The sequence below is a fragment of the Doryrhamphus excisus genome, chromosome 3 (genome assembly GCF_030265055.1).
Source record: "Doryrhamphus excisus isolate RoL2022-K1 chromosome 3, RoL_Dexc_1.0, whole genome shotgun sequence".
Lineage (NCBI taxonomy): Eukaryota > Metazoa > Chordata > Actinopteri > Syngnathiformes > Syngnathidae > Doryrhamphus > Doryrhamphus excisus.
Window position 1 is genome coordinate 20,966,067 of NC_080468.1, and position 26,326 is coordinate 20,992,392.

Sequence of the window (26,326 nt, forward strand, 5' to 3'; positions counted from 1 at the left end):
AAACCTCTAACCAACTGAACACGTTTAAAGGAGGATTGGCTTCAAGGGTCAGTGGGGCAATGGACACCAATAAAGCAATAGGTTGATTGTCATAACAACCAGAAAGTAATGTCATAGTCATATTATATGAATACCAGTCTTGCATTTCTGTTAATCAAGAACTTTACGTATTTCATTTAAATTAAGTTTGCCTGGTGAAACATGACACCGCAGATCTTGGTCACCTTTCTATTTTATTAGCTGTGAAACATAAAATCACATGATCAGCAGGATGTTTGACACAATAAGATCATGTGACGACTAGTGTGTTTGTTTGTCATATACAGACTATGCATATGACCCATATTTCGTCAGTCACAAAACAAAGTTGAATTCAAGGCGGCTTTTGGTCCATGTGTCAGGTGATTTCTGCACTGTCAAACCGGTCAAACTACAATCCACTCATATATAGTATTTGTAAGGCTGGTGCAGACAAATCATTTCCACTGTCAACTGTTATCATAAATATAAAGAAATTATTTATTATAATGCCCAACACTCTGATATGCCAATCATTTATTATTACTCTTATTATCAAGACATGACTCCGAAGGTTACTGATTGACCTAAACAGCGAAGACAACTGGATCATAACAGGAAGCAGCTGATAACCGCATAGAGGTGGTTTTGAAAACTCATTATAAATAAGTAAATTTTTCCCTGAGAAAGTTACCACATGGTCATCTATTAATAAGTATATTGTGCAACAGAACGGCAATAGAACCAATGTTGGAAAGGAGCAAACTGCTCAGCCAGCATTTGTAGCCCTGATGAGTCCATTGTAAACCCTAAAAGTATGGCAAATTTAACACAAGACTTTCACACCAACCGCCGAGTAGTAACATTTTAAAGCGCATGTAGAGGTAGATAAAGCTGCTAAGATAAAGATACTTCAAATGAAGAATTCCAATAACCTCTGCAGTTTTGGAGACCACTCATCCTATTATCTATATCACTGTTTAGGCACTGGCGTCAGATTGAGCAGCTGACACACACTGTTGCATTCTGGTCCGTGTTGGTCCCGCAGGAAGGAAGTAATGCCGCTGTGAGCAAAGTTGGGGCCTCGGGGGGTTCTGGTGGAGTGAATCTGTGGGTCAGTGAGATAAGTCAGTCCTTTGCCGTTGGCTGTCACCCACCCTGTAAGGAGATACAATTCAACTCAAATGAATGTCATCTTCATTTAGAAAGACCTTCATTGCACACTTCCTATTGTCGGACCTTGCAAGTCCACCACAACTTCCTGGCAGTTGGAGTGAAGGTAGGTAAAATGTCCGAAAGCTAGGCCGTATTCCGTTGCCGGGAGTTTGTTGTTCTTCTTTTTCTTGTTGTTGGTGAGTTTGACGAACTGGCCGAGCATGTAAGGCTCCACTGTGATGCAACCCGCTATTTCATCTCCTTCTACAATCTGCTCATGTGTCAAAACAAGCGCAGATACTTTTGCTAAATGGCATTAAACCTGAAGGCATCGGTGTGTCCTTGGTGTGATCTGGCCTCACCAATAGCGCCTCTGATGGCAGGAAGAACATCTGGGCCATGACGTCCTTGTCGTAGAGACTCTTGTTGAATTCTGTCACGTAATACTGAGCTGTCATTTGTCTTTCCACGTCTCTCAGGTGGAACTGAATCTGTGTCGGCTTAAGGTAGTCCTTCCCGACGTAACTGCGGATTGAGACAAAGTCAGAATCCCTCATTCTCAGGTTCTCACGATGTCTTGAGTCATGTCTTGCTCGCTGGACACCTGCTCAGCCTCTCCTCCTGGTGCAAGAACTGGACCCAGATGGCGCTTCTGTGAGTGCCGTGCAAATTCAGTGACTGGCCGATGTATGCACAGGTCTCCCTCGCGGTCCACAGTCCCGTGGCTTTGGAGAACTTCAAATGAAGAGCGCCTGGACAATGCAGAAGTACAGTAGTTTCCGTCAAAGGAATGTACAATGTCTGAGAAAGTGTGGACTTACTGTGAGCCGTGCTGTATCGGTCCAGTTTGAACTTCCTCTTGTTGCTATGCAGCCTCTTCAGCAGACATTCATGGCAAACCCCAGCCAGGAGGCTCTGGTAGTCCTCCTGGGACAAGGAATACTTCCCATCTGGAGCAACACGAGCAAAGGCGCCATGCTTCAGGCAGCTGTGGCACCAAGGGTTCAAGCTTTCAAGACCAACCATGAACTCCTCCGGTATGCCATGGGAGTCTTCTGTCGAGGATTCAGTACTGCTACACTGTTCTGGAATTGCTACATTCTGGGTTTCTACAGGTTTGGGCATACCCAGAAATTCCCATTCAAAAACAGGGTCATACTCCAGATCACTGGTTTCTGAATCTTGTGTTCTCATGAGAAAGAAGCTTCCGCTGGTGTCGGATGATTTGCTGCTTTGGTGGGTCCCTGCAGTCCTGGATCTTGAGACTGATGAGGTGTTTTCACCTGATGATTTAGAACCAAAACTGTTGCTCAGAGAGCTTGATCTTAGTATTAACTGGGATAAGGACTGTGGCGCTCCAGCTTCTGGTCCACGATCATCGTCTGGGACATCAGAGTCAACTGTCGGTATTTCAGCTTCTATTATTTCAAACTTGTCAGAACCACGACTTGAGCATAAGGAACTGTCAGGTCTTTCCGATTTCAGGAAAGTCGCAGAGCCAACATTTTGAGGTCCGGCGACACTCCTTCCTGAGTAACCACCACTACTACTGAGCTGAGGAAACAGTGAACTTTTTAAGGAGAGCTTCTGCCAGGAAGAGCTAAGGCCATCTATGCTGCCACTGTCAGGCGGTTGAGGAGCATCTTCTGAAGGTTTGCAGGCCTCTGTCGTGCATTCTGTGTTGAATGCACCCACTGTTGTCGCCAGTGCAGTCATGCACATCCCTGCTCCATCCTCTTCCTCCTTCCCAGCCTTACACTTTGCTTTGGTGGTCTTGCACAACGACACGTGATACTTTTGAAATCTCTCCAACAGCTTGGAGAAGGCTTCCATTGTGAAACCAACCAACCTGTCACTCGTGTTTCTGTAGCTATCGGGGATAAAAGAGCGGCCATCAGAATTTAAGAAAGGCTCCACTTGCAAGTCCAGTTTGACTCGAGCAATCAGTTGCATGACGTCCATACCAAAGCCACCTCTGTCCTGAGTATCCGGATGGCAGTAGTGGTAAAAACTAGCCAAAGCTTCTTGGCAGGCCAGTGAGGCATGCGTCACAGCCTCCGAAGATCCGTTGAGCCATTTGTGAGTGACAGCGAGTGAATAAGCAGCCTTGATGAAAGTGTGGAGCTCCTGCTTGCTGGTGATCACCTCACCGTCTGCTTTGGTGAGGAGGCCGATCTCAAACGCCTTTTTGGCCTGCAGGAGGAATGGCTTCCTCTCTGTGGGGGGACACGCAACGGAAAAACTGTACGACAACAAGCTGGTCCCTTGTGCAGTCTATGAGGAGAACATAGAACGACTTTAATTGCTAATACACACATCATTAATTAAATCTAGACACGTTAAGGCAATAATACATACCACATTAGTCAGCACATAGAGAGACGTGTACTGGCTGTACACCACCGCCATTTTGGCTGCCTCGGCTGCTGACAGGAGACGATGGCTTGCATCACCAAGCAAAGACTTCACATGAAATCAATACATAAAGTCAAACAACACAACACAATTGTTAATGTTAGCAACCACTAGTTTGACTCACTAAGTCAATGTCTGGGTTGGCCTTGAAAGCACCGAAGTCCTCATCATTCATGGACACCAGAATGTTAGCCAGGATGCCGAGAGAGGTCCCTATGCCCTGTGAGGTCGACATTATTCATACGAGTGTGCAAATTTGACCACGCTGGCTTATAAAACTCGTAAAGTGGACCACTGTGACCTTCTTATCTGGCTGAGGCAGAGCGTAATAACCGACCAGAGATGCCCAGACGAGCAGAGCAGCCTCCAGCCACAGGCCTGGAAGCATATTACATTTCACCAGTTAAAACAACCGATTTGTTTGGATGGCGAAGGAGCAACAAATCAGACCTAGCTTTTGCAAAACCATCCCACGCACTTGCAGACTAACAGCCTGTACAAGAGCACGGTCACTTTCACAGTGGTACACCCAGCATCCTGTCGGGGGGGGACAAAGTTCTTGACGTGCTATACAGTATTGTGATGTGTAAACGGGTGTCCACCTGTGGCTCCACTGCTGATGATTAGATGGCTCAATATGTATTCAGCCTTCTGTAGTTTCCCTGTAAAAGGAGAGAGGATGATTATGGGACTTAAACATCCCACAAATCCATCAGAGTCTCATCTACCTGAGTTGAGGTAGACGCGTGCCCGCCGTATGACCAACTGAGGGGCCACGGGGGCAACAGGGTAGCGTTTGTGAAGCAACTTGGTGATCTCCAACAATCGTGTGGACTCGTCGGTCCAGTAGAGGAAGCGGTCCACTAGAAAAATCACAGCGAGCGCCGCATGTGCCTCCTGGGCCATGATGGAGGCCTTGAGGACATTCTGACAAAACAGCAAACGCAAATGTAACACTGCAACAAGACTGACACCAGAAATGACTTGAACAGTTTTGCACCAGCAGCTGGGGTAGGTTCTGGCTGATGACATCACTCAAGTTGGTCTTGTCGTTGGCGCAGATGGACTGCTTGTATTGCCATTTCTCAGGCACAAAGGGCCACCTCATCTCCATGGCCTCCTGCAGGAGAGAGGCCAACTCGGCACACAAGGAGTCTACACAATTAAGCGTAATTAATACTAATCAAGCAAATCTCTGCTCCATTAAAACATGGGTCATTAAAACATCTTCTTACACAGTTTTGGTACAATGGCGCCACCCTGTGTCTCACCTCTTAAACTGCAATAGTTCTGCCTGTCAATGGGCTCTGTGGAACATTCTGCTCTTACTGACACGAGGCACTCTTCCAACAACACCCCCACTTCCGGGTCAGCCATTCTGGTGCACACATAAATATCCATAGTAATAACACAGCAATGACATTAGCTAAATATGATCTTTGCAATCGAGGACGCCTGTCAAAAAGAGGCTCTTCGACTCGTGTAAACATATTGTTTCTGTTTTATTTCCGGACTACATTCGACTTTTGGTGATATTAGTGGTATATACGTTTTTTACGTGTTTTCACCTACCTTACGGCCGGTTTCAAGTTTTGTTTCACTTTTAGGTTACGGGGCGGAGTTTGTAATGATGCATTCCATGACAATAGGACATTTTTCACTCTCAAGGAGCGTTCGCGGCACAGCAAAAAGTAAGAACTTTGGGTATCATTCGGCGGTGCAATAGGTTAATCGGTACACAATTCGTTTGAAGTAAACCATGACGATGACGCACTAAAATATTTGGTGCCACAATGTGTTGCAAAAACGCGCAGTACGTGGCGCGTCGTCGTGACGCCACAAGCAGGCGGGACTGTTGGGCTCCACAGCTGGAGGAGAGAGGCTGGCATGCAGATGACTGCATCCTCCAACACGCATCATCGGGATAAGTTGCTCTTTCTTTTCGATGATTGTAAAAAACAAACAAACAGTAAAAAGGCAATTTCAAAGAGTTCGAAATAAGTTCTGAGCACATTTTACTGCAAGACTGTGTTTAGGAGATTTTTTTTTTTTTTGGACGATGCCACGACTTTAACGTCCCTGTTCACTCCACAGTTGGTGTCATCTGCACAGGCAGGGTATGGGAGGCATCCACTTCTGAAGGTAAGACCAGTACATTTTCATTTCAATTAACAATAGCCCACATTTAAGTGTTATTGTATTTCATTCCTTTCATTGACGCCAAACACTGCCGAGGTGACGTACGAGGCAAGTCAGGCTTGATCTGTTAATGTCCAACCTGCTAATTGCGCATAGCTAGCTGAATGAATGCATGGATACTTTACGCATGGCGTCACAACAACTGTGACATGGTCCCCTTGGGGTCCCTTAAAAGGGTTGCACATGAAGAAAACAGATACACACAAAGAGCTATTGAATGGACGGACCTGTGTGCTGCATCCTCAGGAGAGGATGGAGGAATGCCTGCTCCCAAAATAGACTTTTAAGGAACGTCTGGGTGTGTAGAAGGGACTTATATATCTGTTTCAGGGTGCGTTCACATCCAAACAAGCATTCCGAGAACCTGACATCTGGTTTGGTTCCGTCAAAACTGAACACACTCCTGACAACTTTGTATCTTTATTATGTATCCTGATATTTTCAACACTTCTTCATATTGAAAGTATTAAAAACCTTCTTGTCTTTTTAGCTAACATATTTTGTCAATAAATGTAGCATGACCCTTTTATCCAGGCTCAAAAACAGCATTGCCTATGGTCAGATTTGGAGAAAATGTCACATTAGCAGTAGCCTACATACCTTTTATTGTATTGAAACTGACACTTTATTATGCAGAATTTTTGTATTGAACCCAGCAGACGGCATTTTGGTTTGGAATATTTGACTTACTGATTTGAAATCCTTTTGAGAAACTGATATCTATTTATTTATCTGTACTGTACAGACTGAACTTGAACCTAAAACCAACAAAATGCAACAAAATGGAGAGCACTGAAGTACAAAAGCATATTCAATAGTCAAATTGCATGCTGAGTATGCAATATTCCTACATAATGGCAGGTCTTCCTAACTCTCATGCCACCCCCCAACAGAAATTGACCCCCACCCCCAGAGAACTGAACCACAAACCACTCACTCTCCTGCAGCTGTCTTGACTCTGGTGTTTCAAGGTGATTTCCCTCTCTTCCTTATCTCGCCCCTTGGAGAGATTAAGAAGCATCTTTGAGTGTCAGGCATGTGCAACATCTTAACTCGCTCCAACTTGTGTTTCTTGGAGCCGGAGCAGCAGGATTTGGACTCTAATCTGCTGCAGTCCGCCTTAAATACAAGTTTTAGCGGCTGTTTGGAAGGCATGAAAAGTTTCAGCTTTTTATTTACTGTTTTGCGTGCCGGGCCAGCTCAGTGTGTGTGTGTGTGTGTGTGTGTGTGTGTACAGAATGCAAATGAGGGCAGCCATCATCTTACTGTGTGTGTGCCGACAAAGCAGCCAGCAAAGATTAATAAATCAATGTGAAATCCATTTCATCAAGCTTGTCACATCCGTGATCGCAGCATGGCTGAAACAGCGCTCGACATGGGAAAAGATCCTTTAAATAGAAAGGTTTTTCACAAATTCAAGCACCACTGGTGAAATCAGGTGATTAAAATAGCCACCGCTATTTCCACTCCTCTTTTTTTTCCCCCCCTCATCCTCATCTGCCGCAGTGCAATTACCTCAAACCACTCTTGATATTTAGCATTGCCTCCAGCTCAACTCTTCCACCTCCATGTGCGCCCGTGTTACGCTTATCGTGCTCTAATTGGCCTCCGTTCTCGAAGGGCCGCTGCTTGATGTCTGCAAATATTAGAGGAGGAGGCAGAAAAACTACACTATCCGTTTTATTCCCAGAGGAGATGCTCATACCCTGACCTCCTGGGATCTCTCCTTCTTGTCCTGCCCTCCCTGGAAAGAGCGCAGAACTTGGAATTGCTTCATTAATGCACCCCGCCTCCTCACCTTTGGCCACGGCCAGGACAAGATAGATGGAAAGTCATTAATCAAGCTGGAATGTTGTCACATCCAAGTGGGATGTGCCTAATTGCCAGATGGAAGGAAAAGACACAATGCTGGTAGCATCCCTGACCGCTCAAGCGGTGATTGTCGTGATTAGCTGAGGCCTCCTGGGAGTGACGATAATCTGCTACAGATGGTGCTTTCACAAAGGTGAAGAGTGATTGGGAAATGGGCAGGTATCGAGAGTCAAAAGTGCACAAAGCGACTTTTACAAGGAAAAGGAAAGCTCTCATTGCTTGTGGTTTGTTCGGTATTTAAAGGAGGAATGAATACGCCAGCTCGGAATGACCATTGTCTGATATACCTCTGAGCTTTGGTATGCAGGGACGAAATGAAGCATGGTGCAAAGTCACCAAAGAACATGCAAAAAGGAAGGACTTGATTGGTTGGTTAGCTTTGGTGACATATTTTGTCAAAATGCTGTCTGCTGGGTTGAATATGTAGATTATTTTCTTATTTGCAAAAAGCTTCCACATTGCAAAAATGGCTCACCAAATACAAGATAAAAAGACTAGATTTAAGGAGAAAAACACATCAAAGTAATGAAATTATCTAAATTTCACTTGGCAGAGATTCCTAAATTAATACTTCTATGTCTGGAAATAAGCAGGAATTTTTCAGCAGGAATTTTTTTTTCAGAATAAAACTTATTTTTAAACTTAACACAACCATGAAAAGTGGTTTAAAGTGAATTATTTCTTAAAAGTATTTCCTCATACACCAAAGCCATAGACCTACATTCTTTTTTGTATAACCCATTGGAAATTTTTCCTGTATTTTTGTGCAGTTATATGCACAAATGTGTGGAAATGTTGCACAAATCTCGCAATAATAAATAATCCTTTAAAAAAATTCTGGCTCCAGACCCAAAATTGTATCAGTTCTTTGTCATCTCATTTCTGACAATTCCTGAAAATTGCATCAAAATCCATTCAGAAACTTTCAAGTCATTTTGAACACAAACAAAGCGATAAACGCAGCCAAATATGCTTCTCGCTTAAATTAATCATAAATTTATGTCAAACATCAACTCATTCCAAGAATATATCTTGACTTTTTCTACTTTCTCATCCATTTTCTGTAGCGTTTGTCCTCATTAGGGTGACAGGTAAGCTGGAACCTATACCAGCTGACTTTGGTCAAGAACAGGCACACTTCATAACTTTGTAAGATGTTCCACCACAGATACAAAACTGGATCTGATATAAACCTTGACCGTATGGCCAATTTGTTCATGCTGGGTCACTGAACTAAATCAGCTAAGATCACGTCTCCATCACAGATCTCATCATTGCAGTGGTTGACCAATCAGTAATGTCAAGTGCTGACTCAGCAGTTTTTTTTCTCATTAAATCTAGAAAAATAGTATTTAGTGTAAAAAAATTTGAACAAGATTCATAAGATTTTTTAAAAACAATATTTAAGATACATTTTGGAAAACTCTTGGAAATTGGCAGTACACACACACAAAAACAAAGCTGCCATAATAACACTGATTTGTGTCTTTGGTCTGCATAGCCTTCACATTTGAGCCAAGTAAACCAAACCGCATCAGATCCATGCTTGGAATGATTGTGTTCACAGGTGACCAACGGAAGTGTATTTGCAGAGCTTTTAACTGAATTATATGTAAAAAGTGCAAACGCATCCTTGCATATTATGCTCACATAAGCATGTCTACCACAGTAAGAATGATACTTGCTATTCTCAATTGGACAAAGAGATTGTTATGAGAGGAAAAATATACGAACAAAGATAAGCAAAGTAGCCACCAGCCCGTTTAGCATCACATCCAAGTCTTAACAAAAAAAAAAAAAGGCACGGATTGACATTTCCGCTTATGTTAGTACAGTGAGTGGAAGCTGTGTATGCCACCAGCAACAACAGGAAACGACTTTTCTGACATTTTCAACATTGCCTGCTCAGCTATGGAAAAAAAAGATGAACTCTGACCGAAGCGCACTCTGAACTGAAAGAAAAAAAAACTGCTATTGCATAAGTTTCATATGTGGTATTTTACACAACTCCTAGCAACAGGCAGGCAGGCTTTCAGAAAGGAAGTTGTGTGATTGAGAAGAGGAAGTAAGACCTCGACCACTCATATTGCATCCATACTGAATGTGTGACTACACACACACACACACACACACACACACACGTAGTTACACCTTTCCTGTGTTTGTTAACTAAAACCTTGAGCAGGAAGCCCCCCTGAAAACAAAGCAGTTCAGAGCCTGACACAATGATCCATTGTGATGGCACATTGTGATCGCTACACACTTTACAGTGTAGCTGTGTGCTACACACTTGCAGAAAAGAACACAGTTGCACATGAAGAGGTGCAATGTCTTGGTTATAGTTTTGGACCCTTTACCTTGGGGGATCCCTGTGTTATTTTTCACATTTATAGTTTATTCCATTTCTGCTGTTGTTTTTAAATCATCCAACTATATCAACTTTCGTTTTAGAGAGTTTTTTCATGTAATATTATGACTTTTTCTACATTTATTATAACCGTTTCCATAGCCTTATTATAAAATAATGTCTTTTTCTTAATATTTCACCTATATGGTGTGAAATTACAACTTTTTCTCATTAGATTAGAACTTTTTTCTGTTTTGTTTTGACTTTTTTCTTTGAAAATTACTGTAGATTTTTCCATATTTGCTGCTGTTATTTTTTTCTTTTTTTTTTTTTGTTAAATTATGTATTTTTAGACTGTGCTGTGGGCCACACTTTAGACAACCCTGCCCGACTGGTAACACACTTTTTGTGTGTGTCTGTAGCTTTAACACTAATGAGCTGCTTTTCCCGACAGTCTGTGGCCTTAACAGGGAACTGCACTTTTTAATTTTTTTTTCCCATTTTGCCCCGTTCTCACATGATGATCGACAACAACATGTAATACTTACAGTATCTTGCCGTATTCCCATAATTTAAAACATGACCGAAACTTGAAATAAACTCCCATCAACAACAGCAGCATCGAAAATGCGACAACACTTACAATGTCCGCTCTCATTGGGATGGCTGTGTCTTCCAGCAAGCAAGCCGTGTGTGTGAGCATCTTGTTGAATCTTCGAGGCGAAATTGACAGCTAGGTATCCACTCTTCTGTCTGTGATTGATGCTAGCGGCTAGCGAAGCATCCGCTACAGTAACAATCCCGCTGGAGCTTGGTTAATATAAAAGTCCTTTATGTAAATATATCAGGGTTTTTTTGTGAGGGCATTAGTGTCAAAATATTGTACATCCCATGACGATCCTTGTTAGCTTGCTCACATTAACTAGTTTTCTGGTGCTAGAAAAGAAGCGCAATTTTGCCCTTTTTACATATGCATATACAAAAGGCACTTTCACATAACCCGGGACCTTTAATTAGCCATATGTGGACTGTGTAGACTGGACCTTGAGGGACACAAATTGTACTTTTACCTCTGCCAGGGTATGATTAAGATACTACATAGGCAGCTATTGGTGTTATCATATTTCCATCTTCACCCAACCAAATGAGCTGGAGCACATCCTCTCCCTGCTGTCTTACCGTCTCTTCCGTTATCTCCCTCACCCTCCATGCTTCCTAATCCAGTTCACAGCAGGCGCCCCTCCAAAGCCAAGCAAGGACACCCCTGTGTGTGCATAGAACAGACAACGCTCCCGCTTCCTACCACCAGTTCCCCCTGCATCTTTAATTAGAGCCTGCCAACAACCTCCCTGCAGCGCCTCCCTCGCCAGCCTCAGGGTAGAGCACTATTTGCCCCATCATGCAACAGCTGTGCTTCTACTTCCTGTCCAAGTTTTTGGACATTCTCACTATCTCCAATGTTTTTGTTTTATGTGTCAGCAACTTGCCTTCACTCAAGGCTACTTTCATCCTTAAGATATGCAAAGCATTGCATGCAGATAGTATGTTGTGTGTTTTCCTAACGAGGACTAGCTTGTCTCATTAGGGACGAAGATACAGAAGTCGACTGCAGTGACATTTTCAACAGCATAGCCAGGACAGCCGTGTCAGCTTCCCCTTTGCTCCCCATCCCGCCTCCCTCTAATCTGCCTGATCGAAGGGCTTGACTTGCCATCACCAAGCAACCAAGCGTGACACAAAAAGCTCTCCTGGTGTGTGCAACCTGCCGGCTAATAAACAGCCTGGGAAAGAGACTGCAGGGACGTATGTGCAGAAGAATAGGAGTTAGTTGTTAGAAATGAAATGAAAGAGCATCCTCAAATGATTTAGTTCCTGCTGGGAACATGATGAATGGCGAGAAAGTATCAGCGTCATTGGCTTCATCACGACGAGTACCGCCTGTGCCGCAGTGATACTCAAGACTCACCAGCCTTGTCTTCAGCATAGACATAGCGAACAGGACTACTCACTTTCTTTTAGGACACATTGTTCTCATGTAGAACTGATCCGTCAAAATACACTTCGAGGACACTTTGTGCACTTTTATAATTCTGAGGTGTGATCAGCAGGTTCTGTTCTGACGATTATCAGCTTTAAAGGTGTACTACCTTTCCAAAATGTGAACATGTGGACCACTTTACAGGGAAGGTCGCCTGCAGAAGATGAAACCGTACCTCCAATTACTTGTGATTGATCAAAAATGCATAAATACAACCATTATCCCATCCCTACCCAGTATTTTATACATCAGTGTCCATTTTGGCACTGGTAACGGTAGAAATGAAGTTCAATACTCAGGCATATGGGGTACATTAGTGTAGGTTCTGTCTCCATATTATGGCCTTATAGCCTCCTACACCTGTATCTCTGCAGCAGATCTGCACTCCTCTTTCTTTCCGGTTTGCCCGCAGGAGTGTGCTTGTGTGTTTGTGTGTGGCCGAGGAAACTCGTGAAGCCTGTAATTGAGCGTGTCTGCAGCAGAGACAGCACAGTGGAAGGCTTCATTGTGCCACAACACACACAAACAATTCACACTTCACACATACAAAACACACGCAGTTTGTCTCGGGTGTGTTGTTTTTCCATCAAGAGAAATGTCTATTTTACATATTGATTCACCAAGTTGTTGTTGCCATGGTTCCCTCCTCTTGGACGAATATACTGCATGTGTTTATCCAACACAACAGTCAAATAGGAGTAGCATTGTGCGCATGTTTGTTGATAAAATATGATTATTTGTGTTTTTTTTGCCATAAGTTGCATTGGACCAACAAGATAATGACAGCGGTTTCCTGTCATTGAGTCAAGTGGTTGTCTCTTTTCTTCTAATGAGCCACTGTGAAGTTGACTATTGTGACGCTGAGCACACAAAATAGAGTCATTTTTTGTGTATGGTGCAGACACTTTGAGCAAGACAACGGAGGATACAACCGAGGACATCATTATGGAGCCCGTAATGGGTGAGCAGTCGGCCACGGTGGACGAGCTGGTGGAAGCCTGCATCCAAGCCTTTGGTTTGTAGTTCTACACATTCCCTGATCTGCGTTGTGGATGCTAAATTTCTAAAAAAATATCTCACTGCCTGTGTTGTTGTTTGTAGACGAGAGCGGCACTTTGATGCACACTTCGACAGTCCGCATGTTCCTCATGATGCACGCGTGGTACATTCCTTCCACGGAGATGGCTGCCAAGCTGGTGCTTAAGTATCCTTAATGAATACCTCAAAATGAATGTACAGTGTTCTTAATAAGCCAACCTCCTACAGTTTGGAGATTGTCTGGTGCAGAAGGAAGGTCTCAAATAGCATGTTAGCAGTGTGTTTAACATGTAATAATACAGGACCAATGAACAGTACAGAATACAGGCTGATACTGTATTCAGTATTGAAGTGTTTTATGATTTTGATGTGAAATTTCCAGCTCAAATGTGGCCCGATGAAAGTGTATTTTTGCATCCAACACTTCTGGCAAGGTCGATCCTTTACTTTGGTCTGAGATCTCAAGAGGAAGGCTGCTCAGCGGAGCATCGAACCAGAATATGTCACCTTGTCAAGTAATAAGCAGTGTTTCTTTCTCGTGAGTCTTTGCAGAAGTCACATTAGGGCTGAACTACTTTTCCGTTCTCCGTCGTTTCATGCCTGACAGGTATTGGATCTCTGAGTTTCCTGCAGAGTTCAATCTGAACCCGGAGCTGGCCGAGCAGATAAAAGACTTTAAAGACCTCCTGAGCACAGAGGGCAATGAGCGCCAGAGTCAGCTCATTGACATTGAGAGCGTGTAAGCCACTAAAAGTTCTCTGTCTGTTTTGTTTTATTGCTCGTGCTCTGTAATAAAAATAGGAGTAGAAGCTTTCATACTTCTTTTGGATCGTAAAAGTAATTTTGGAGTGACCGCAGCGGCCTTTTCGGGGGTCCTGAAGGACATGCTTGGAACAGATGTTACAGAGATCACATCACTAACAAATACAAAAACATAACTGCATGTATGTATGTCATTTGTGTAGCCATTTTTGTTTCTGCCTTCAGGCCGTCATACAAATGGAAGCGTCAAGTGACTCAGCGTGTCCCCTCCGTGTCCAAAAAGAGGAAAATGTCCCTGCTCTTTGACCACCTTGACTCCTGTGAACTGGCCGAGCACCTGACCTACTTGGAGTACAAATCCTTCTGCAAGATTCTGGTCAGTGGGGCAGCAATTTTTAATGAAGTGGCGACATTTCAGGCTCAAGACATTTTCCTTGTAGTTTCAGGACTATCACAGCTTCGTGATGCACGGCTGCACGGTGGACAACCCCGTTCTGGAGCGCTTCATCACGCTTTTCAACAGCGTCTCTCAGTGGATCCAGCTCATGGTGCTTAGCAAGCCCACCGCCACACAGAGAGCCTCCGTCATCTCGCACTTCATCAGAGTGGCTCAGGTAAAAACAGTGACTTCATATTATTTTTTTATTTTGACAAAGCTGTTATCCATCTGTTGTGTGCTGTTATGATAATAAGCGTGGTGTGATGTTTGTGGATCAAAAACCACCAACAGAACTCGACACAATTTCTAACATTGTCAGGATGCCCGTTATCCCAATCCTATCTCCCACATTCCCAAACAAGCTGCTAGTTGACTTCCTTATATGGTCCTGCGATGGCTCCCCGTCATGCTTTCAGTTCCAAGCTCTGCTGTAATTGATATTGCGTCTGCTGATGCTATCATCTGCTTTGGTCTCGTCATCTCATTTGGAGGCAACCAATTTAAGCTGCAGTGCGCCATGGTGTGAAATATCCCACGCTTTGTTAATTCCCTTCCTGTCTAAACGGCCTACCGCTTTGGTATTCCACCGCCGTGCCCGTGGTGAATGCATGCTGGGACAAAAAATGACTAGTAGTGCTGATTTCATTTGCACAGAAGGCAGCACACAGGGCTGCGATGACAGGCGGAATTTCTCACCGCCTCCCTCGGGGCGCAATTGTCGCGTTCCATATGAAGGGCACACAACAACTCGACAACTAGATTAATTTAGCACAGACGTGCAGCTTTGGAACACAATCAACAGTATATTTTGTCAACCATTTAAGGATGAATGCTCCCAAAATCCCAAAACCGATCCTTTTTCCGGCCACGTGCTTTAAGCTGGTCTGCAAACGGCTTCGTTGATTGCAAACGTGTGACCTGAATTGAGATTAGACCCCTCCAGCGGCCCTCCCACACAGCTGCGACCCCATCGATTTTTTGCAGGGAGACGCCGCGCAGGCTGAAGGGCATCGTAGGGCCCTGCTGAGCGCCATTCACAATATGCTAGCTTTGATGCAGTCAGGTTTAAGCACTGCGGGCTGCTGGACGTTTTTCCCTCAATCTTCTTACTCGGAATGTTATCTGCAGCCAATGTTTATTCATTCTTCCTGTTACTCTAAACAGAAGCTGTTGCAGCTGCAGAACTTCAACACGCTAATGGCAGTGGTCGGCGGCCTCAGTAACAGCTCTATCTCGCGTCTCAAAGACACGCAGGCCCACATCAGCGCTGAAACCAACAAGGTGAGGATCAGAGTTTAGTTCGGTAGTCCTGGAAAGGTTGCAGTTTTTCTGTGGATTATGATTGCGATGCTAAACCGAGCATAAACATTTGGAACTGTGTTGAATAATTACCAGCATGTCAAGTCATTATTTTCCTCATGTCAGGTTTTTAACAGCCTCATCGAGCTGGTGACCTCATGTGGCAACTACACCCAGTACCGCAAGCGCTTCTCCGAGAGCTCCGGCTTCCGCTTCCCCATCTTGGGTGTGCACTTGAAGGACCTGATCGCCGTCCACGTGGCTCTGCCAGACTGGGCCGACAAGGAGAAGACGCGGGTCAACCTAGCCAAGACCCAGCAGCTGTATGCTATCCTTCAGGAGCTGGCGCTGATCCAGAGCACTCCACCCAACATCGACGCCAACACGGACTTGCTGAACCTGCTCACAGTGGGTGCTGAGGTTGGATGCGAGCTGTCGCTAGCTGTCTAGATCCATATGGGTCTCTTCCTGTTTTGCACAGGTGTCTCTGGACCAGTATCACACAGAGGAGGAGATCTACCAGATGTCTTTGCAGAGAGAACCTCGTAAACAAGCGGTGCGCACCAATATTGACCTTCACAACACTTTGAAGTCCTGAACTGAGTGTGGGAAAACTGTTTGCATTTTTAGCAGAACTCTAGCCCCACTCCAGCTCCTGACCCCAAGCCCAGCATGATCGATGAGTGGGCCGTGTCGGTAAAGCCTAATGCTGACCCAACGCTCATCAAGAAGCACATAGAGAAGATGGTGGAGGTAACCAAAACCAACCGTTGTTTCTTCCCTCAAGCAGGCTCCTTAACTCTTCCAAACACTTTGCTTACAGTCCGTCTTCAAGAACTTCGACACAGATGGTGATGGCCACATCTCCAGGGAAGAGTTTGAGGACATCAGGAACAACTTCCCCTACCTCAGCAAATTTGGAGAACTGGACAAGAACCAGTAAGGAAATTCATATTTTTCAGTTGGTGTGCTGTAACCTGAAATTAAATCTTCCACAGAGACGGCAAAATCAGCCGAGAGGAGATGATCGACTACTTCACAAGGGCCAGCTCGCTGCTTAATTGCAAGATGGGCTTCATCCACACCTTCAGCGAGGCCACCTACGTCAAGCCCACCTTTTGTGAGCACTGCGCTGGCTTTGTGAGTCGATTTTGTTAAAAAAAAAAACTTATTATTTTAATATTCCTTCTTTATACTGAATCTTGAGTCAACTTGAATCTTAATTTTAAAAAAGGTGAAAGGCCAAATAGAGAACTGCATAGATGCACTTTATTATTTCCACTGCCAGGTCGGTCTGCTGAGTGGTGCGGTAGTGAAACACTGTATTTGTGTGTGTGTGTGTGTGTGTGTGTGGCCCTTGACATTTTCTATCCGGGTGAGTGGGCTGTCATGAGAGCAGCCTTGGTATTATTAAAGGGCATATTTTGGAATATCGCATGCATAAACCTGAAACCAACTGTGGTTCTGTCAGCTTTTGGAGCTTAATTGCCAACAGTACACTCACATTTTAACAGCAACAAACTGCAAGGTTAGCTTCTTCGCTGAAGAAAAACAACATGATCAAATCTGGCTGTTGCTGACTGTCGAATCGATCGTCCGTGAGGAAGGAGAGCTTTTGCCTTGGTGTCATGAAAAGAGTGTTTGAAAGCCTCTTCTCTTAAAGGTGTAACAAACAAGCGAGGGAGATGACAGCTCTTCCCTCCATAAAAGGTTCTAGTGACACATTATTGTTATATCAATAAAGGTCATTTTGAATAATAGGGAACCTATACTAACTCCACATCATCATATGCTGTATGTATAACTCTGCATTTGGTGAGCGGAAGCTAAAAGTTTGATGACAGGAAGTTCAGGAAGTGCAGGAACAAAATGACACGTCACTGTTGTCACTGGGAAAGAAAGATAGAAGCCATTCGGAGTGAAGACACTTTTTACGACTAAGATGTGTCCCTGCTTTAGAGTTCATATCCAGCCCCATAAGAGAAGCTTCTAATTCCAACCTTAATTGCAAACATAACAACTGCGTTGTGTCATAGTGGACAGAGACAGTAAAGGTCAGTCGGTGTGGGCTGAGCTAACCTTCCTGACTTTGTTGCTCACTGTGTGACTTTGTATACATGCATGTGCTGTTGTGTGTTTGTGTGTGTGTGTGTGTGTGTGTGAAGAGGTCAGGATATTTTCTGCCCCCTCAGATGTTCCAGGGCTGTGTGTGATCTCCCTTTCATGTCATTGTTCCCCCCATCGTGTGCACGCCTTGATGTCTACCCGCTTCCATCCTCCTCCGGCTCATCTCACCTTACATTGCGTATCCTCCCTCTTTCTTCATTTAGGACTCTGGGATAAATACGGGGTATCGAGGTTGCCCATGATAAGTGTGTGTGTCTTTAACCACCTTCTATCGAAGTGATTGTTTGTTGTGGCGTTAAACATTAAGTGAGCGAACATAAATCAAAAATAGTATATATAATTCGATTTTTCTCTTTTTTTTGCAGATATGGGGTTTCTACAAGCAGGGCTACAAGTGTAAAGGTAAGACAACCATTCACTTAGTGTCATCATATCCTGCATAGGCATGCATGGCCCACTCAAAAGCACAGACGCTAACACCGACCGACTCTCAGCCATCACATACACACCCTTTGCAGAGCCTGGCATCAACGCATGAAGCTGCATCACTTCAGCTTCAAAATACACGTTTGAATACAAGCCACAAGCCAAGCAAAAACGTCATCAATGATCAATAATAAGCGATGATAAATTGACTGCCGTCAAGCGTACGTGCTGTCATACATCAACGGTAACGTTCATGTGTGTTTGGCATGTGTATTGACTGAAACGTCATTACACACACACACACACACACACACTACCCAATTGTACGACATCAATAAGTTAATGAGGGAAGCTCCACAGCCATTTATCCCAATTTCCAGTGTTCGCTTGCACTCAGAGCTCTGTAGCGCCATCGACAGGGATGTAATTAGAATGAATCATCCGGTAAGCTGTGTGTGTGTGTGTGTGTTGTTCTTTTTGGTGTGTTTTGGGTCAGCGGACTTTATTTGGAGAAGACAGGCAGTTTGGATGACAAAGAAATGACAACACAACCCACACATTGTAATATCATCTAACACGGCTTTCACAGCTGTTATAATGAGCTTAAAGATCCTATAATGTAGTATTTTTCACCAATTTTAAATAAGTGTGCTGTCCAATATCTCGACTTGTTGATGTGTGCAGAGGTTGACCGCGAGAGAGAGAGCAATATTCTTTCATTCATTTTTCCATACCGCTTATCCTCACGAGGGCAGGCTGGAGCCTATCCCAGCTGTCTTTGGGCGAGAGGTGAGGTGGCCAGCCAATCACAGGGCACATATAGACAAACAACCATTCACACTTACATTCATACCTATGGACAATTTGGAGTCGCCAATTAACCTAGCAAACAGAGATGCCCAAGGGTGAAATCAAACTTGGTGTCCTAGCTGTGTGGCTTGCGCACTAACCACTCAACTACCGTGCAGCCGAGAGAGCAATAGTTATAGATAGATGTCAAAATTTAGGCAGAAATACAACTCCATAGATGTGGCCAAAGTGGTCATCCACTACCAATGGCTCATTTGTCATTGCATCACTGAGAAACAAAATAAATAATGTAAATGAATAAATAAAGTTAAAAAAAAAATTGAGCAAAAGGTAAAATGTTGACGACAACAACCACTGAAAAAAACAAAGCTTCGTGTTTATGTTCAGTTTTACACATTAGGAAACCCATACAATACAGTATACATTATACAGTACATATACAGTATTTATTGTATTTGCTGTAAATGTTGACTTGTGAGACTGCAGCCTCTACTGAATTCAGAGCTGCAGCACTCTTTTCCGCCTGCAGATAGCACCATTAAGCCACTATCTATTTAAGTTAGCATGGAAAAACACATCTACAATTCAAAGCAGAAAAATGAATATGTGTGGGGGAGGGGGGTGCTAAACTGCGAATAGGTAGTGATACTATACTGTATAATACAGTATACATATAATAATACTGTATACTAGAGCATAATTCACTGTAACGCTACACTTAGACCCAAGTAAAAAACGCCAAATATCACATGCAACTGTGTGTAGTAGCGAATTGATGAATAAAGCTCCAGGTTTTATGTTAACATATGTAGCGGTCCCATGTGTACACCCACATGGGACCAGCTCATCTAGCTAGGGGGGCGGGACTAGTGGTGTTATCATTGAGAAAGGAGGTTTTTCATTCATGGAACTTGAAAAGTGGAACAAAAAATTATGAGAGATGATCGATGTGTGGTGCTCATAAACAGGCTCTAGGGGCACATGTTACTGTTACATGTCATTAAAAACTTTATTATGTGTATAATGTAGTATATATACGGTCATCCCTCATTTGTAGCGGTTAATTAGTTCCAGACCCAACCACGATAAATTAATTTCCGCAATGTTAATAAATTGAATATTTGGTAGTTTGACCATAGAAAACATGTTTATGACTTTCTAAATATGGTAATGAACATTATTAGAGCCGTGGAGACATGAAATAACACAAATAACACAATTATTCATTATGCAACTCTTATACTGCAGGGACTCGAGACGGCTGCTAGCTGCAGAGCTAACATGTTAGTGTCAAATTTATTTCTTCTGAATTTAAGAAGTCAAAACCTACCACTTCCACACGAAATGGGAGGATAACCGTTTTTCCCCGCATAGGACTGTTACGTATTGTAAGGTGATGTCTCACTGTTTTGCCGTTGCTGCCGCCTAGTGACCAGGATACGACATATCACTTGTATTTCAATATGTTTTGAAGAGTAATAGATCATAGTCTACCATAAAACAGTGATTATTTCAATCAAACTGTGATATTATGAGGGATGACTGGATATATGTACTTTCTTAAGATGTAAAAAATGAACAATTATGTCTTCAATTGCCTACCCCGTCGTTCAGACTCCCCGTGGTTTGCTGAGATGTTGTCGGGCCCAGTCGGCATCGCCGTGTGTTTGTGTCAGTGCTCGTGTGTGTGCATGGCATGTAGCAGCCACTTCCTGTTGCCGCTCGCTCTGCCGGTGGCGCCCATCCCTCTGTCTGATCCTCTCTCTCCACCCCGCTCCGTGTCTTTCCGGCGCCGCCTCTCCCTCCACCTCCTGCGAATGTCCCAACGCCCGCCGCTCCTCTTCCGACACCTCTCCCTGCCGTCATCCAACACCGCTGCTGGGTCAGCCTGCGGGGTCAACTGCCACAAGGCCTGCCGGAGTCGCCTGGCTGTGGAGTGCCGGAAGAGAACCAAGAGCATCAGTCACGAGACACCGCCGGCCCTTCAGGCCAGATCCTACAGCTTCCCGCCTCCTGCCAACACTCCACCCAACCTTCAGAACACTGGTAAGATATATCTATTTTTCACCATTTCTTACATTACGTCATTACTTCTGGTCATTCACTGGGAACTGGAGGCCTATCAGGAGGCAGAGCAGGGTTCTAGGTGGGGTTACCCTGGACAGATGTGCAGATGAAGATACACAACCTTCTGACAACTTCATGGTATCTGCGGGGTCTTAAAAAGTCTTAAAATGTCTAAAAGTCTCTTGTACTCTCATAAAACACCTTAAAAATCTCTTAACATTTTTCTAACCAGTGCTAAAATGATTTTTTTTTTAGTCGCCAGAGCATTTTACTAGCCAATCAAATCTGTGCATCTGGCACTAAACATTACAACTCTAACTACAACGGATGAAAGAAGAGGACAGGAGAGAAGTAAAGCGAAGAACACAAGTGGGAAAATTTGGGTTTACTGTGAAACATTAGTGCAGCTGGTAATGTCCGGCCTTCAGAATAAAAGCACGCTGGTAAAACAGCAAAAAATACTGGGAAAAAAGTTAGATTTGTACTTTATCTTGAATTTTTTTTAAATCTGGATTTTAATTTGAATTGATAGGGGAAGAAGAAGCTTTACTGTCATTGCAAGGCGGTACAATGACGACTTTGTCTATTAAAGTATTTTAGTATTAGTATGGGTGCCTAATGTAAAATTTAACTAAATCAATTCCAGCCGTTTTTCAAAAGACAACCCCTTCAATACCAGCCATTTTAGACGATATTGACTTATCTGTCAAAGCACACAGAATATTATGTTCTGTGGCTGTTCTGAACCTACCAAAACTAAGTTTAGACTCTTGTCTTTCATCAGAAAAAAAAGTTTGTTTCTATCATTTTCCTTTCTTCAATAATCAGCAGTTGAACATAGGTAAGTTTCAGGAAAATAAATCAGTTCCCAACTATAAAAGCTTTTTGGAAAAGATACATTTCAACATAACTTTCCCAAATATTTTTTTGCTTTTGTGACTGCTTAAATATGTAAACATGTTTTTTAACATCAAAATAACTATTTGCGAATATGAACTATTTACAATTTTCACATTTGGAACTGACCTATGTGTGTGTTCAAATTAGTATTAGTGTGGTACCAATGCAAGAGCTGCCTTTATGCAAGGGATTTGTGTTTCTGCCACCTAGGGGCCATTTTTATGGCATTAAAATTGCTCTCTCAAGTCTAATTCATTGGTGAGGAGTTGCATCAGCACCTCGTTTAGCCTCTCGTGCATATAACTGCGTTTAGGTTCATAAAGACGTGTAACTACCTTTTTGGTATTGAATGAGTTAAGTGTTAAGGGTTTGGTTTGTGTATGATATAAATCAGTTGAGTGGCGTTGAGACAAGAGTGTATCATCCCGGTTTTCAAGCATCTGATGAGTTTACTAAAATGAGATGATGAAGTCATGAGTTGTGCTGTCATCCACTCGGAAATACTCCGCCAAGCTTAAGCTTAGTGTCTGCTGCGTCTCAGTCTTCTCATGTGGCAACAGCCACCCACAGCGCTTTTGTCTTCCTCGCAGCAAACGGTGCATTTGCAAGATAGAGTCCTTAAAACAATGGCGGCTCATTTGCAATGGAAATGTGATTGGCTCACTGCGGCGATGCCACCAACTCACAGATGTTTTTTTTTTTTTTTTTTTCATTCGACGACAACCAAAGTGTTGCGCCGCCTCCGGCATCCAGCAGCTGTTTTATGTCGGCATGAACCCGCTTCATCGGCGGGTTAAGCAGCGCCGCTGGGCCAACACAACAAAGTGACGAGATAAACAGACAAAAGCTGTGATTCATTGCCTTTTTCTACCAATATGATAGACCAATCAACCTTGTGTTGCTTCTTTGTTTTGCCCAGTCATCGTTGAAGAGGACATAGAGGCAGTGGAAGGAGGAGTGTTTGATATTCACCTATAACCAGGTGAGGAGACAACTCTTCATTCCTCACCGTACATGACATTCTCTCTCATTGCCTGCAGCTCTCAATATAATGCAGTACTCCCTGTACAATAATATAGTCAGAGGTTCCCGATTATATTCAATGTGAAGTTTTTAATGGTCTTCTAACAGTAATAAAAGACTCTAAAGTCTGTTTATGAGCACTAAACGTGAGAATAATCCACCGTCTTTCTTACTTGTTTGCTGAACTTTTTATAGAGGAGATTCTCACTTGCTCGATTTTGAAGTTTTATGTCGAAAAAAAAACCAAACAAAACAAAAACAGGCTTCAAATTCGGCCCAGAGCTCTGCCAAATATCTGTCCCTGACAGACACGGGAACTGGAAATGCTTTATGTTTTTGTGTAGTCACCGTGTCGTGTCTTTGTCATCCTTTCCAAATTCTGTTTCAGGGTTGAATGCCTGTCATGCATTTCTCCGCTATAATGCCGGGGGGCAGTGAGTGAACAGTGGAAATTAAACACTTACTTTTATTGCAAATGTTGAAATCAGAAACGGCATTGGAGAGTCATACATACAATAAGGAAACAATCACAGCCAGTGTCTGAAAAAATTAGCTCCATTGTCTCAACACAGAAGCATAAACCAGCCTTTGATTGTTTTGTTTTTCTTAACTGACTGCTGTCTGTTTCACCTTATGACTTTTATCACTAGTGTACAGTAAATGTCTGATTGATCAGGAAGGAAAGTGATGCCACACATGGCACTCGCATCGTAACGTCTCTGTCTTTGCAGGAGCCTTGGAGTATTAAAGATGGCGTCCGAGGTCCTGTGGCTGCTGGCGTGCACTGTGCAGGAGGCCATCTTGTGAGTAACCTCACAGGACAGAAGATGCTACTGTTACACTGTGGCCACAAACACACAACAATTGCAACAATTGCACGGACAAGCAGCTCCACTGGACTCACGTGGACGTGTCAGTTAGTGTTCATGTGCAAAATGTCTGCACGCAGTTTGGACCTTGAAAAGCTTTAGTGATAGTGTCCGGTTCCTGTGTTTGACCTCCTTGCAGACCTGTTACGTGTCATTTAATTGTAAACCAGCGTTTATTTTACTTATTTTGATGCAAACTTGTATGCTGCAGTGATTTTTTTGTTGTTGTTGCACGCCAAATTATCAGTCACTGCGCAAGGAGACGAGCATGTTTTTGTTCTCCCTGTGGAGATGCTTTCATCCCCGGAGTTCCACATGTTGAGCGGCTGGTATGTCACTGAAGGAGATGCTGCGTCTATGTGAATAGCTGGAAGGATGTTTGTTATTAGTACGCTTGTTAGTGCAGATGAATAAAGCATACGTGAAAAAAGAAGAACATGTTTGATTTAGTCTAGTCAGTACCACTTGAAGTCAGTCTGGGTCTCATCTGGACCGTGTCCCATTCCAGTGCAAGGACATTGATCCGGCTCTACCCTCGACCCACTTTTCATCCAATCATGTTGTGACACTGCTAAAGTGATACAGTTTCACTTAGGGCTTGCCAAGGCCACATTTCATGTCTTTCAGTGACAAAAGATAAAACATAGTGTGATGAATGAGTGATACGCACGAAAGCTGATTACCTAGAATACTAGCTTGGTAAAATATTGCTTTGTCAGTGCCGCCGTGTTTGTAGGAGTGTGTGTAATGTGGCCCATTTGGATAATTATTGGACTGATAGGTAATCATTCCTCAAGAAACTACCTGTAGGAGAGTTCGATTCCACCCTCGACCATCTCTGTGTGGAGTTTGCATGTTCTCTCCGTGCATGCGTGGGTTTTCTCCGGGTACTCCGGTTTCCTCCCACATTCCAAAATCATGCTAGGTTAGTTGGCGACTCCAAATTGTCCATAGGTATGAATGTGAGTGTGAATGGTTGTTTGTCTATATGTGCCCTGTGATTGGCTGGCCACCAGTCCAGGGTGTACACCGCCTCATACCCAAAGACAGCTGGGATAGGCTCCAGCACCCCTGCGACCCGTGTGAGGATAAGCGGTAGAAAATGAATGAATGAATGAACAATAAAAACGGGCATATTTCACACATCTTTCCAAATGGCAATTAATGATGATTAATTATGTGGAAAACTGTGATTATTTTGATTAAAAGCCCTTGTTTCTTTTGTCAACAACTCTTTAAGTATGTTGAAAAAAGCTTTTAAGGACAGGACTCCTTTAGGCATACAACTTATAATATAATAATCCATCAATTAAAAGACATTGTTTTGGAGGACAGTGGCATTAAATTATCTGATGTTATAACAAGTATAACAATATTCACTCATTTAAAGAGCTTAAAGAAACATTCAATCTCAAGGATAAATAATTATTTAAGTATCTCCAGGTAATAAATCGGATTAAAGAAAATTGTGATACCGTAAATGTGTTGCCTTCAGCTATAAAGGCACTATAAAGGGTTCAAAGTAAAGGAAAAAACAAAAGCAGTCTGGCATATGTTACAACATATGTTACAACTAATGAAAACCTGTGTTTTATGCAATATAAATTAATGATTAATGGAGTAAAATATTTGATTTCCTACTATTTAACGGTATATGTAGTATTTTGTAAATGGGTGCATGTGTTGTCTTTGTCATTTTGACTAGGTCACAAAAGGTCTCCGGGTACACTTTGGGCACCATTGTTATTGTATTATTATTGTGTTAGTGTATGTTTTTGGTAGCTTTAGTGGGTGCTACTCTGATACATTTTAGAGCTAGAACCAGTTTAGTTTTTCTGGTGGGAAGGCAACGCATGCCGGTAAATAGAGTGAAATGAAATATACTAAAGCACCAACAAAAAATACAATGTGCTTCACGGTGGTCGGCGTTGCAAACCTGCCTCTCACCTTGGTTTGATTGATTGTCTGCCACATATAGCTATACCCTTCAAAGTGGAGCATTGAACATCCCTTTGAGCTCGTTGATACACCCCACCTCTCCAGTCAGCCACATCAAGACCCATTCACAGCCTGCAGTACTCACATTGATTAAAAAAAAGGCTTCTGGAATGAGGGAAATTGAATAGCGCCCCAGCTAATTAGGCCCTAATGACGGCAGGATGGGAATAACCTCACATGGTTAGCAGGCTCTTGCTGCGACCTTGATTGCCACAAAGGTGAAAGATTTTCGGGCCTGATAGCTCAACTGCAGCATAGCAATCATGTAATTTGCCCCCCTGAACAGATGGAGGCGGCCTACTTTGAAATAAATTTGCTCTGGAGAAGACCATTTGTGCTGCATGTGCTGGCAATGTAGCAGGGGTGTCTAAGGTCTGGCCCGGGGAGCCATTTGCGGTATGCAACAGATAAACAGCATGGCTCAGGTTGTGGGTTTGATCCTCCATCCTCCTGTAAGTATCCTTGGGCAAGATACTGAACCCCCAGTTGCTTCTGATGTTGGTAAATATGTGTGTCAAACAGTG

The 26,326-nt window shown here is 43.3% G+C and overlaps 2 protein-coding genes across 10 annotated transcripts; one reads left to right on the forward strand and one right to left on the reverse strand.

Annotated features, from left to right (window-relative positions):
- Nucleotides 1-137: 137 nt before the first annotated feature.
- Nucleotides 138-6,649, reverse strand: alpk1 (alpha-kinase 1). Of its 5 annotated transcripts, none has more exons than XM_058065583.1 (14): nt 5,161-6,649; nt 4,860-4,966; nt 4,589-4,743; nt 4,317-4,515; nt 4,191-4,250; nt 4,039-4,125; nt 3,890-3,966; nt 3,713-3,808; nt 3,532-3,636; nt 1,995-3,447; nt 1,778-1,925; nt 1,536-1,698; nt 1,258-1,444; nt 138-1,176 (listed from the first exon to the last, which is right to left on the reverse strand). In XM_058065583.1, exons 2-14 carry the CDS (start codon nt 4,963-4,965, stop codon nt 992-994), a joined length of 3,021 nt encoding a protein of 1,006 aa, XP_057921566.1. In that variant the 5' UTR covers nt 4,966; nt 5,161-6,649; the 3' UTR covers nt 138-991. The 5 variants fall into 5 exon arrangements, with proteins under 5 accessions (XP_057921566.1, XP_057921567.1, XP_057921565.1 ...); XM_058065584.1 differs by having other exon boundaries at nt 6,015-6,046; XM_058065582.1 differs by having other exon boundaries at nt 4,860-6,649.
- On the forward strand, nt 4,865-24,983 carry LOC131124809 (RAS guanyl-releasing protein 2). Of its 5 annotated transcripts, none has more exons than XM_058065594.1 (19): nt 4,866-5,129; nt 5,196-5,279; nt 5,403-5,730; nt 12,946-13,059; nt 13,146-13,248; nt 13,541-13,597; nt 13,690-13,821; nt 14,070-14,220; nt 14,285-14,458; nt 15,448-15,564; nt 15,709-15,990; nt 16,064-16,138; nt 16,213-16,335; nt 16,406-16,521; nt 16,581-16,722; nt 18,075-18,111; nt 20,833-20,991; nt 22,832-22,894; nt 23,667-24,982. In XM_058065594.1, the coding sequence occupies exons 4-18, from the start codon at nt 12,990-12,992 to the stop codon at nt 22,888-22,890; spliced, it is 1,797 nt and encodes a 598-aa protein (XP_057921577.1). In that variant the 5' UTR covers nt 4,866-5,129; nt 5,196-5,279; nt 5,403-5,730; nt 12,946-12,989; the 3' UTR covers nt 22,891-22,894; nt 23,667-24,982. The 5 variants fall into 5 exon arrangements, with proteins under 5 accessions (XP_057921579.1, XP_057921577.1, XP_057921578.1 ...); XM_058065595.1 differs by having other exon boundaries at nt 4,866-5,070; XM_058065593.1 differs by having other exon boundaries at nt 4,866-5,279.
- The last annotated feature ends 1,343 nt before the right edge of the window (nt 24,984-26,326 follow it).

Excerpts from the sequence above, each read along its gene's own strand:
- alpk1 (XM_058065582.1), bottom strand. The coding sequence starts at position 4,989 with ATGGATATTTATGTGTGCACCAGAATGGCTGACCCGGAAGTGGGGGTG. Across the intron at positions 3,967-4,038 it reads GATGGTTTTGCAAAAGCTAG|GCCTGTGGCTGGAGGCTGCT; the intron begins GTCTGATTTGTT and ends ATATGCTTCCAG. Across the intron at positions 1,699-1,777 it reads CAGGAGGAGAGGCTGAGCAG|TTACGTCGGGAAGGACTACC; the intron begins GTGTCCAGCGAG and ends CTCAATCCGCAG.
- LOC131124809 (XM_058065593.1), top strand. The coding sequence starts at position 12,990 with ATGGAGCCCGTAATGGGTGAGCAGTCGGCCACGGTGGACGAGCTGGTG. Across the intron at positions 14,221-14,284 it reads AATCCTTCTGCAAGATTCTG|TTTCAGGACTATCACAGCTT; the intron begins GTCAGTGGGGCA and ends TTTTCCTTGTAG. Across the intron at positions 18,112-20,832 it reads GCAGGGCTACAAGTGTAAAG|CCTGCGGGGTCAACTGCCAC; the intron begins GTAAGACAACCA and ends CTGCTGGGTCAG.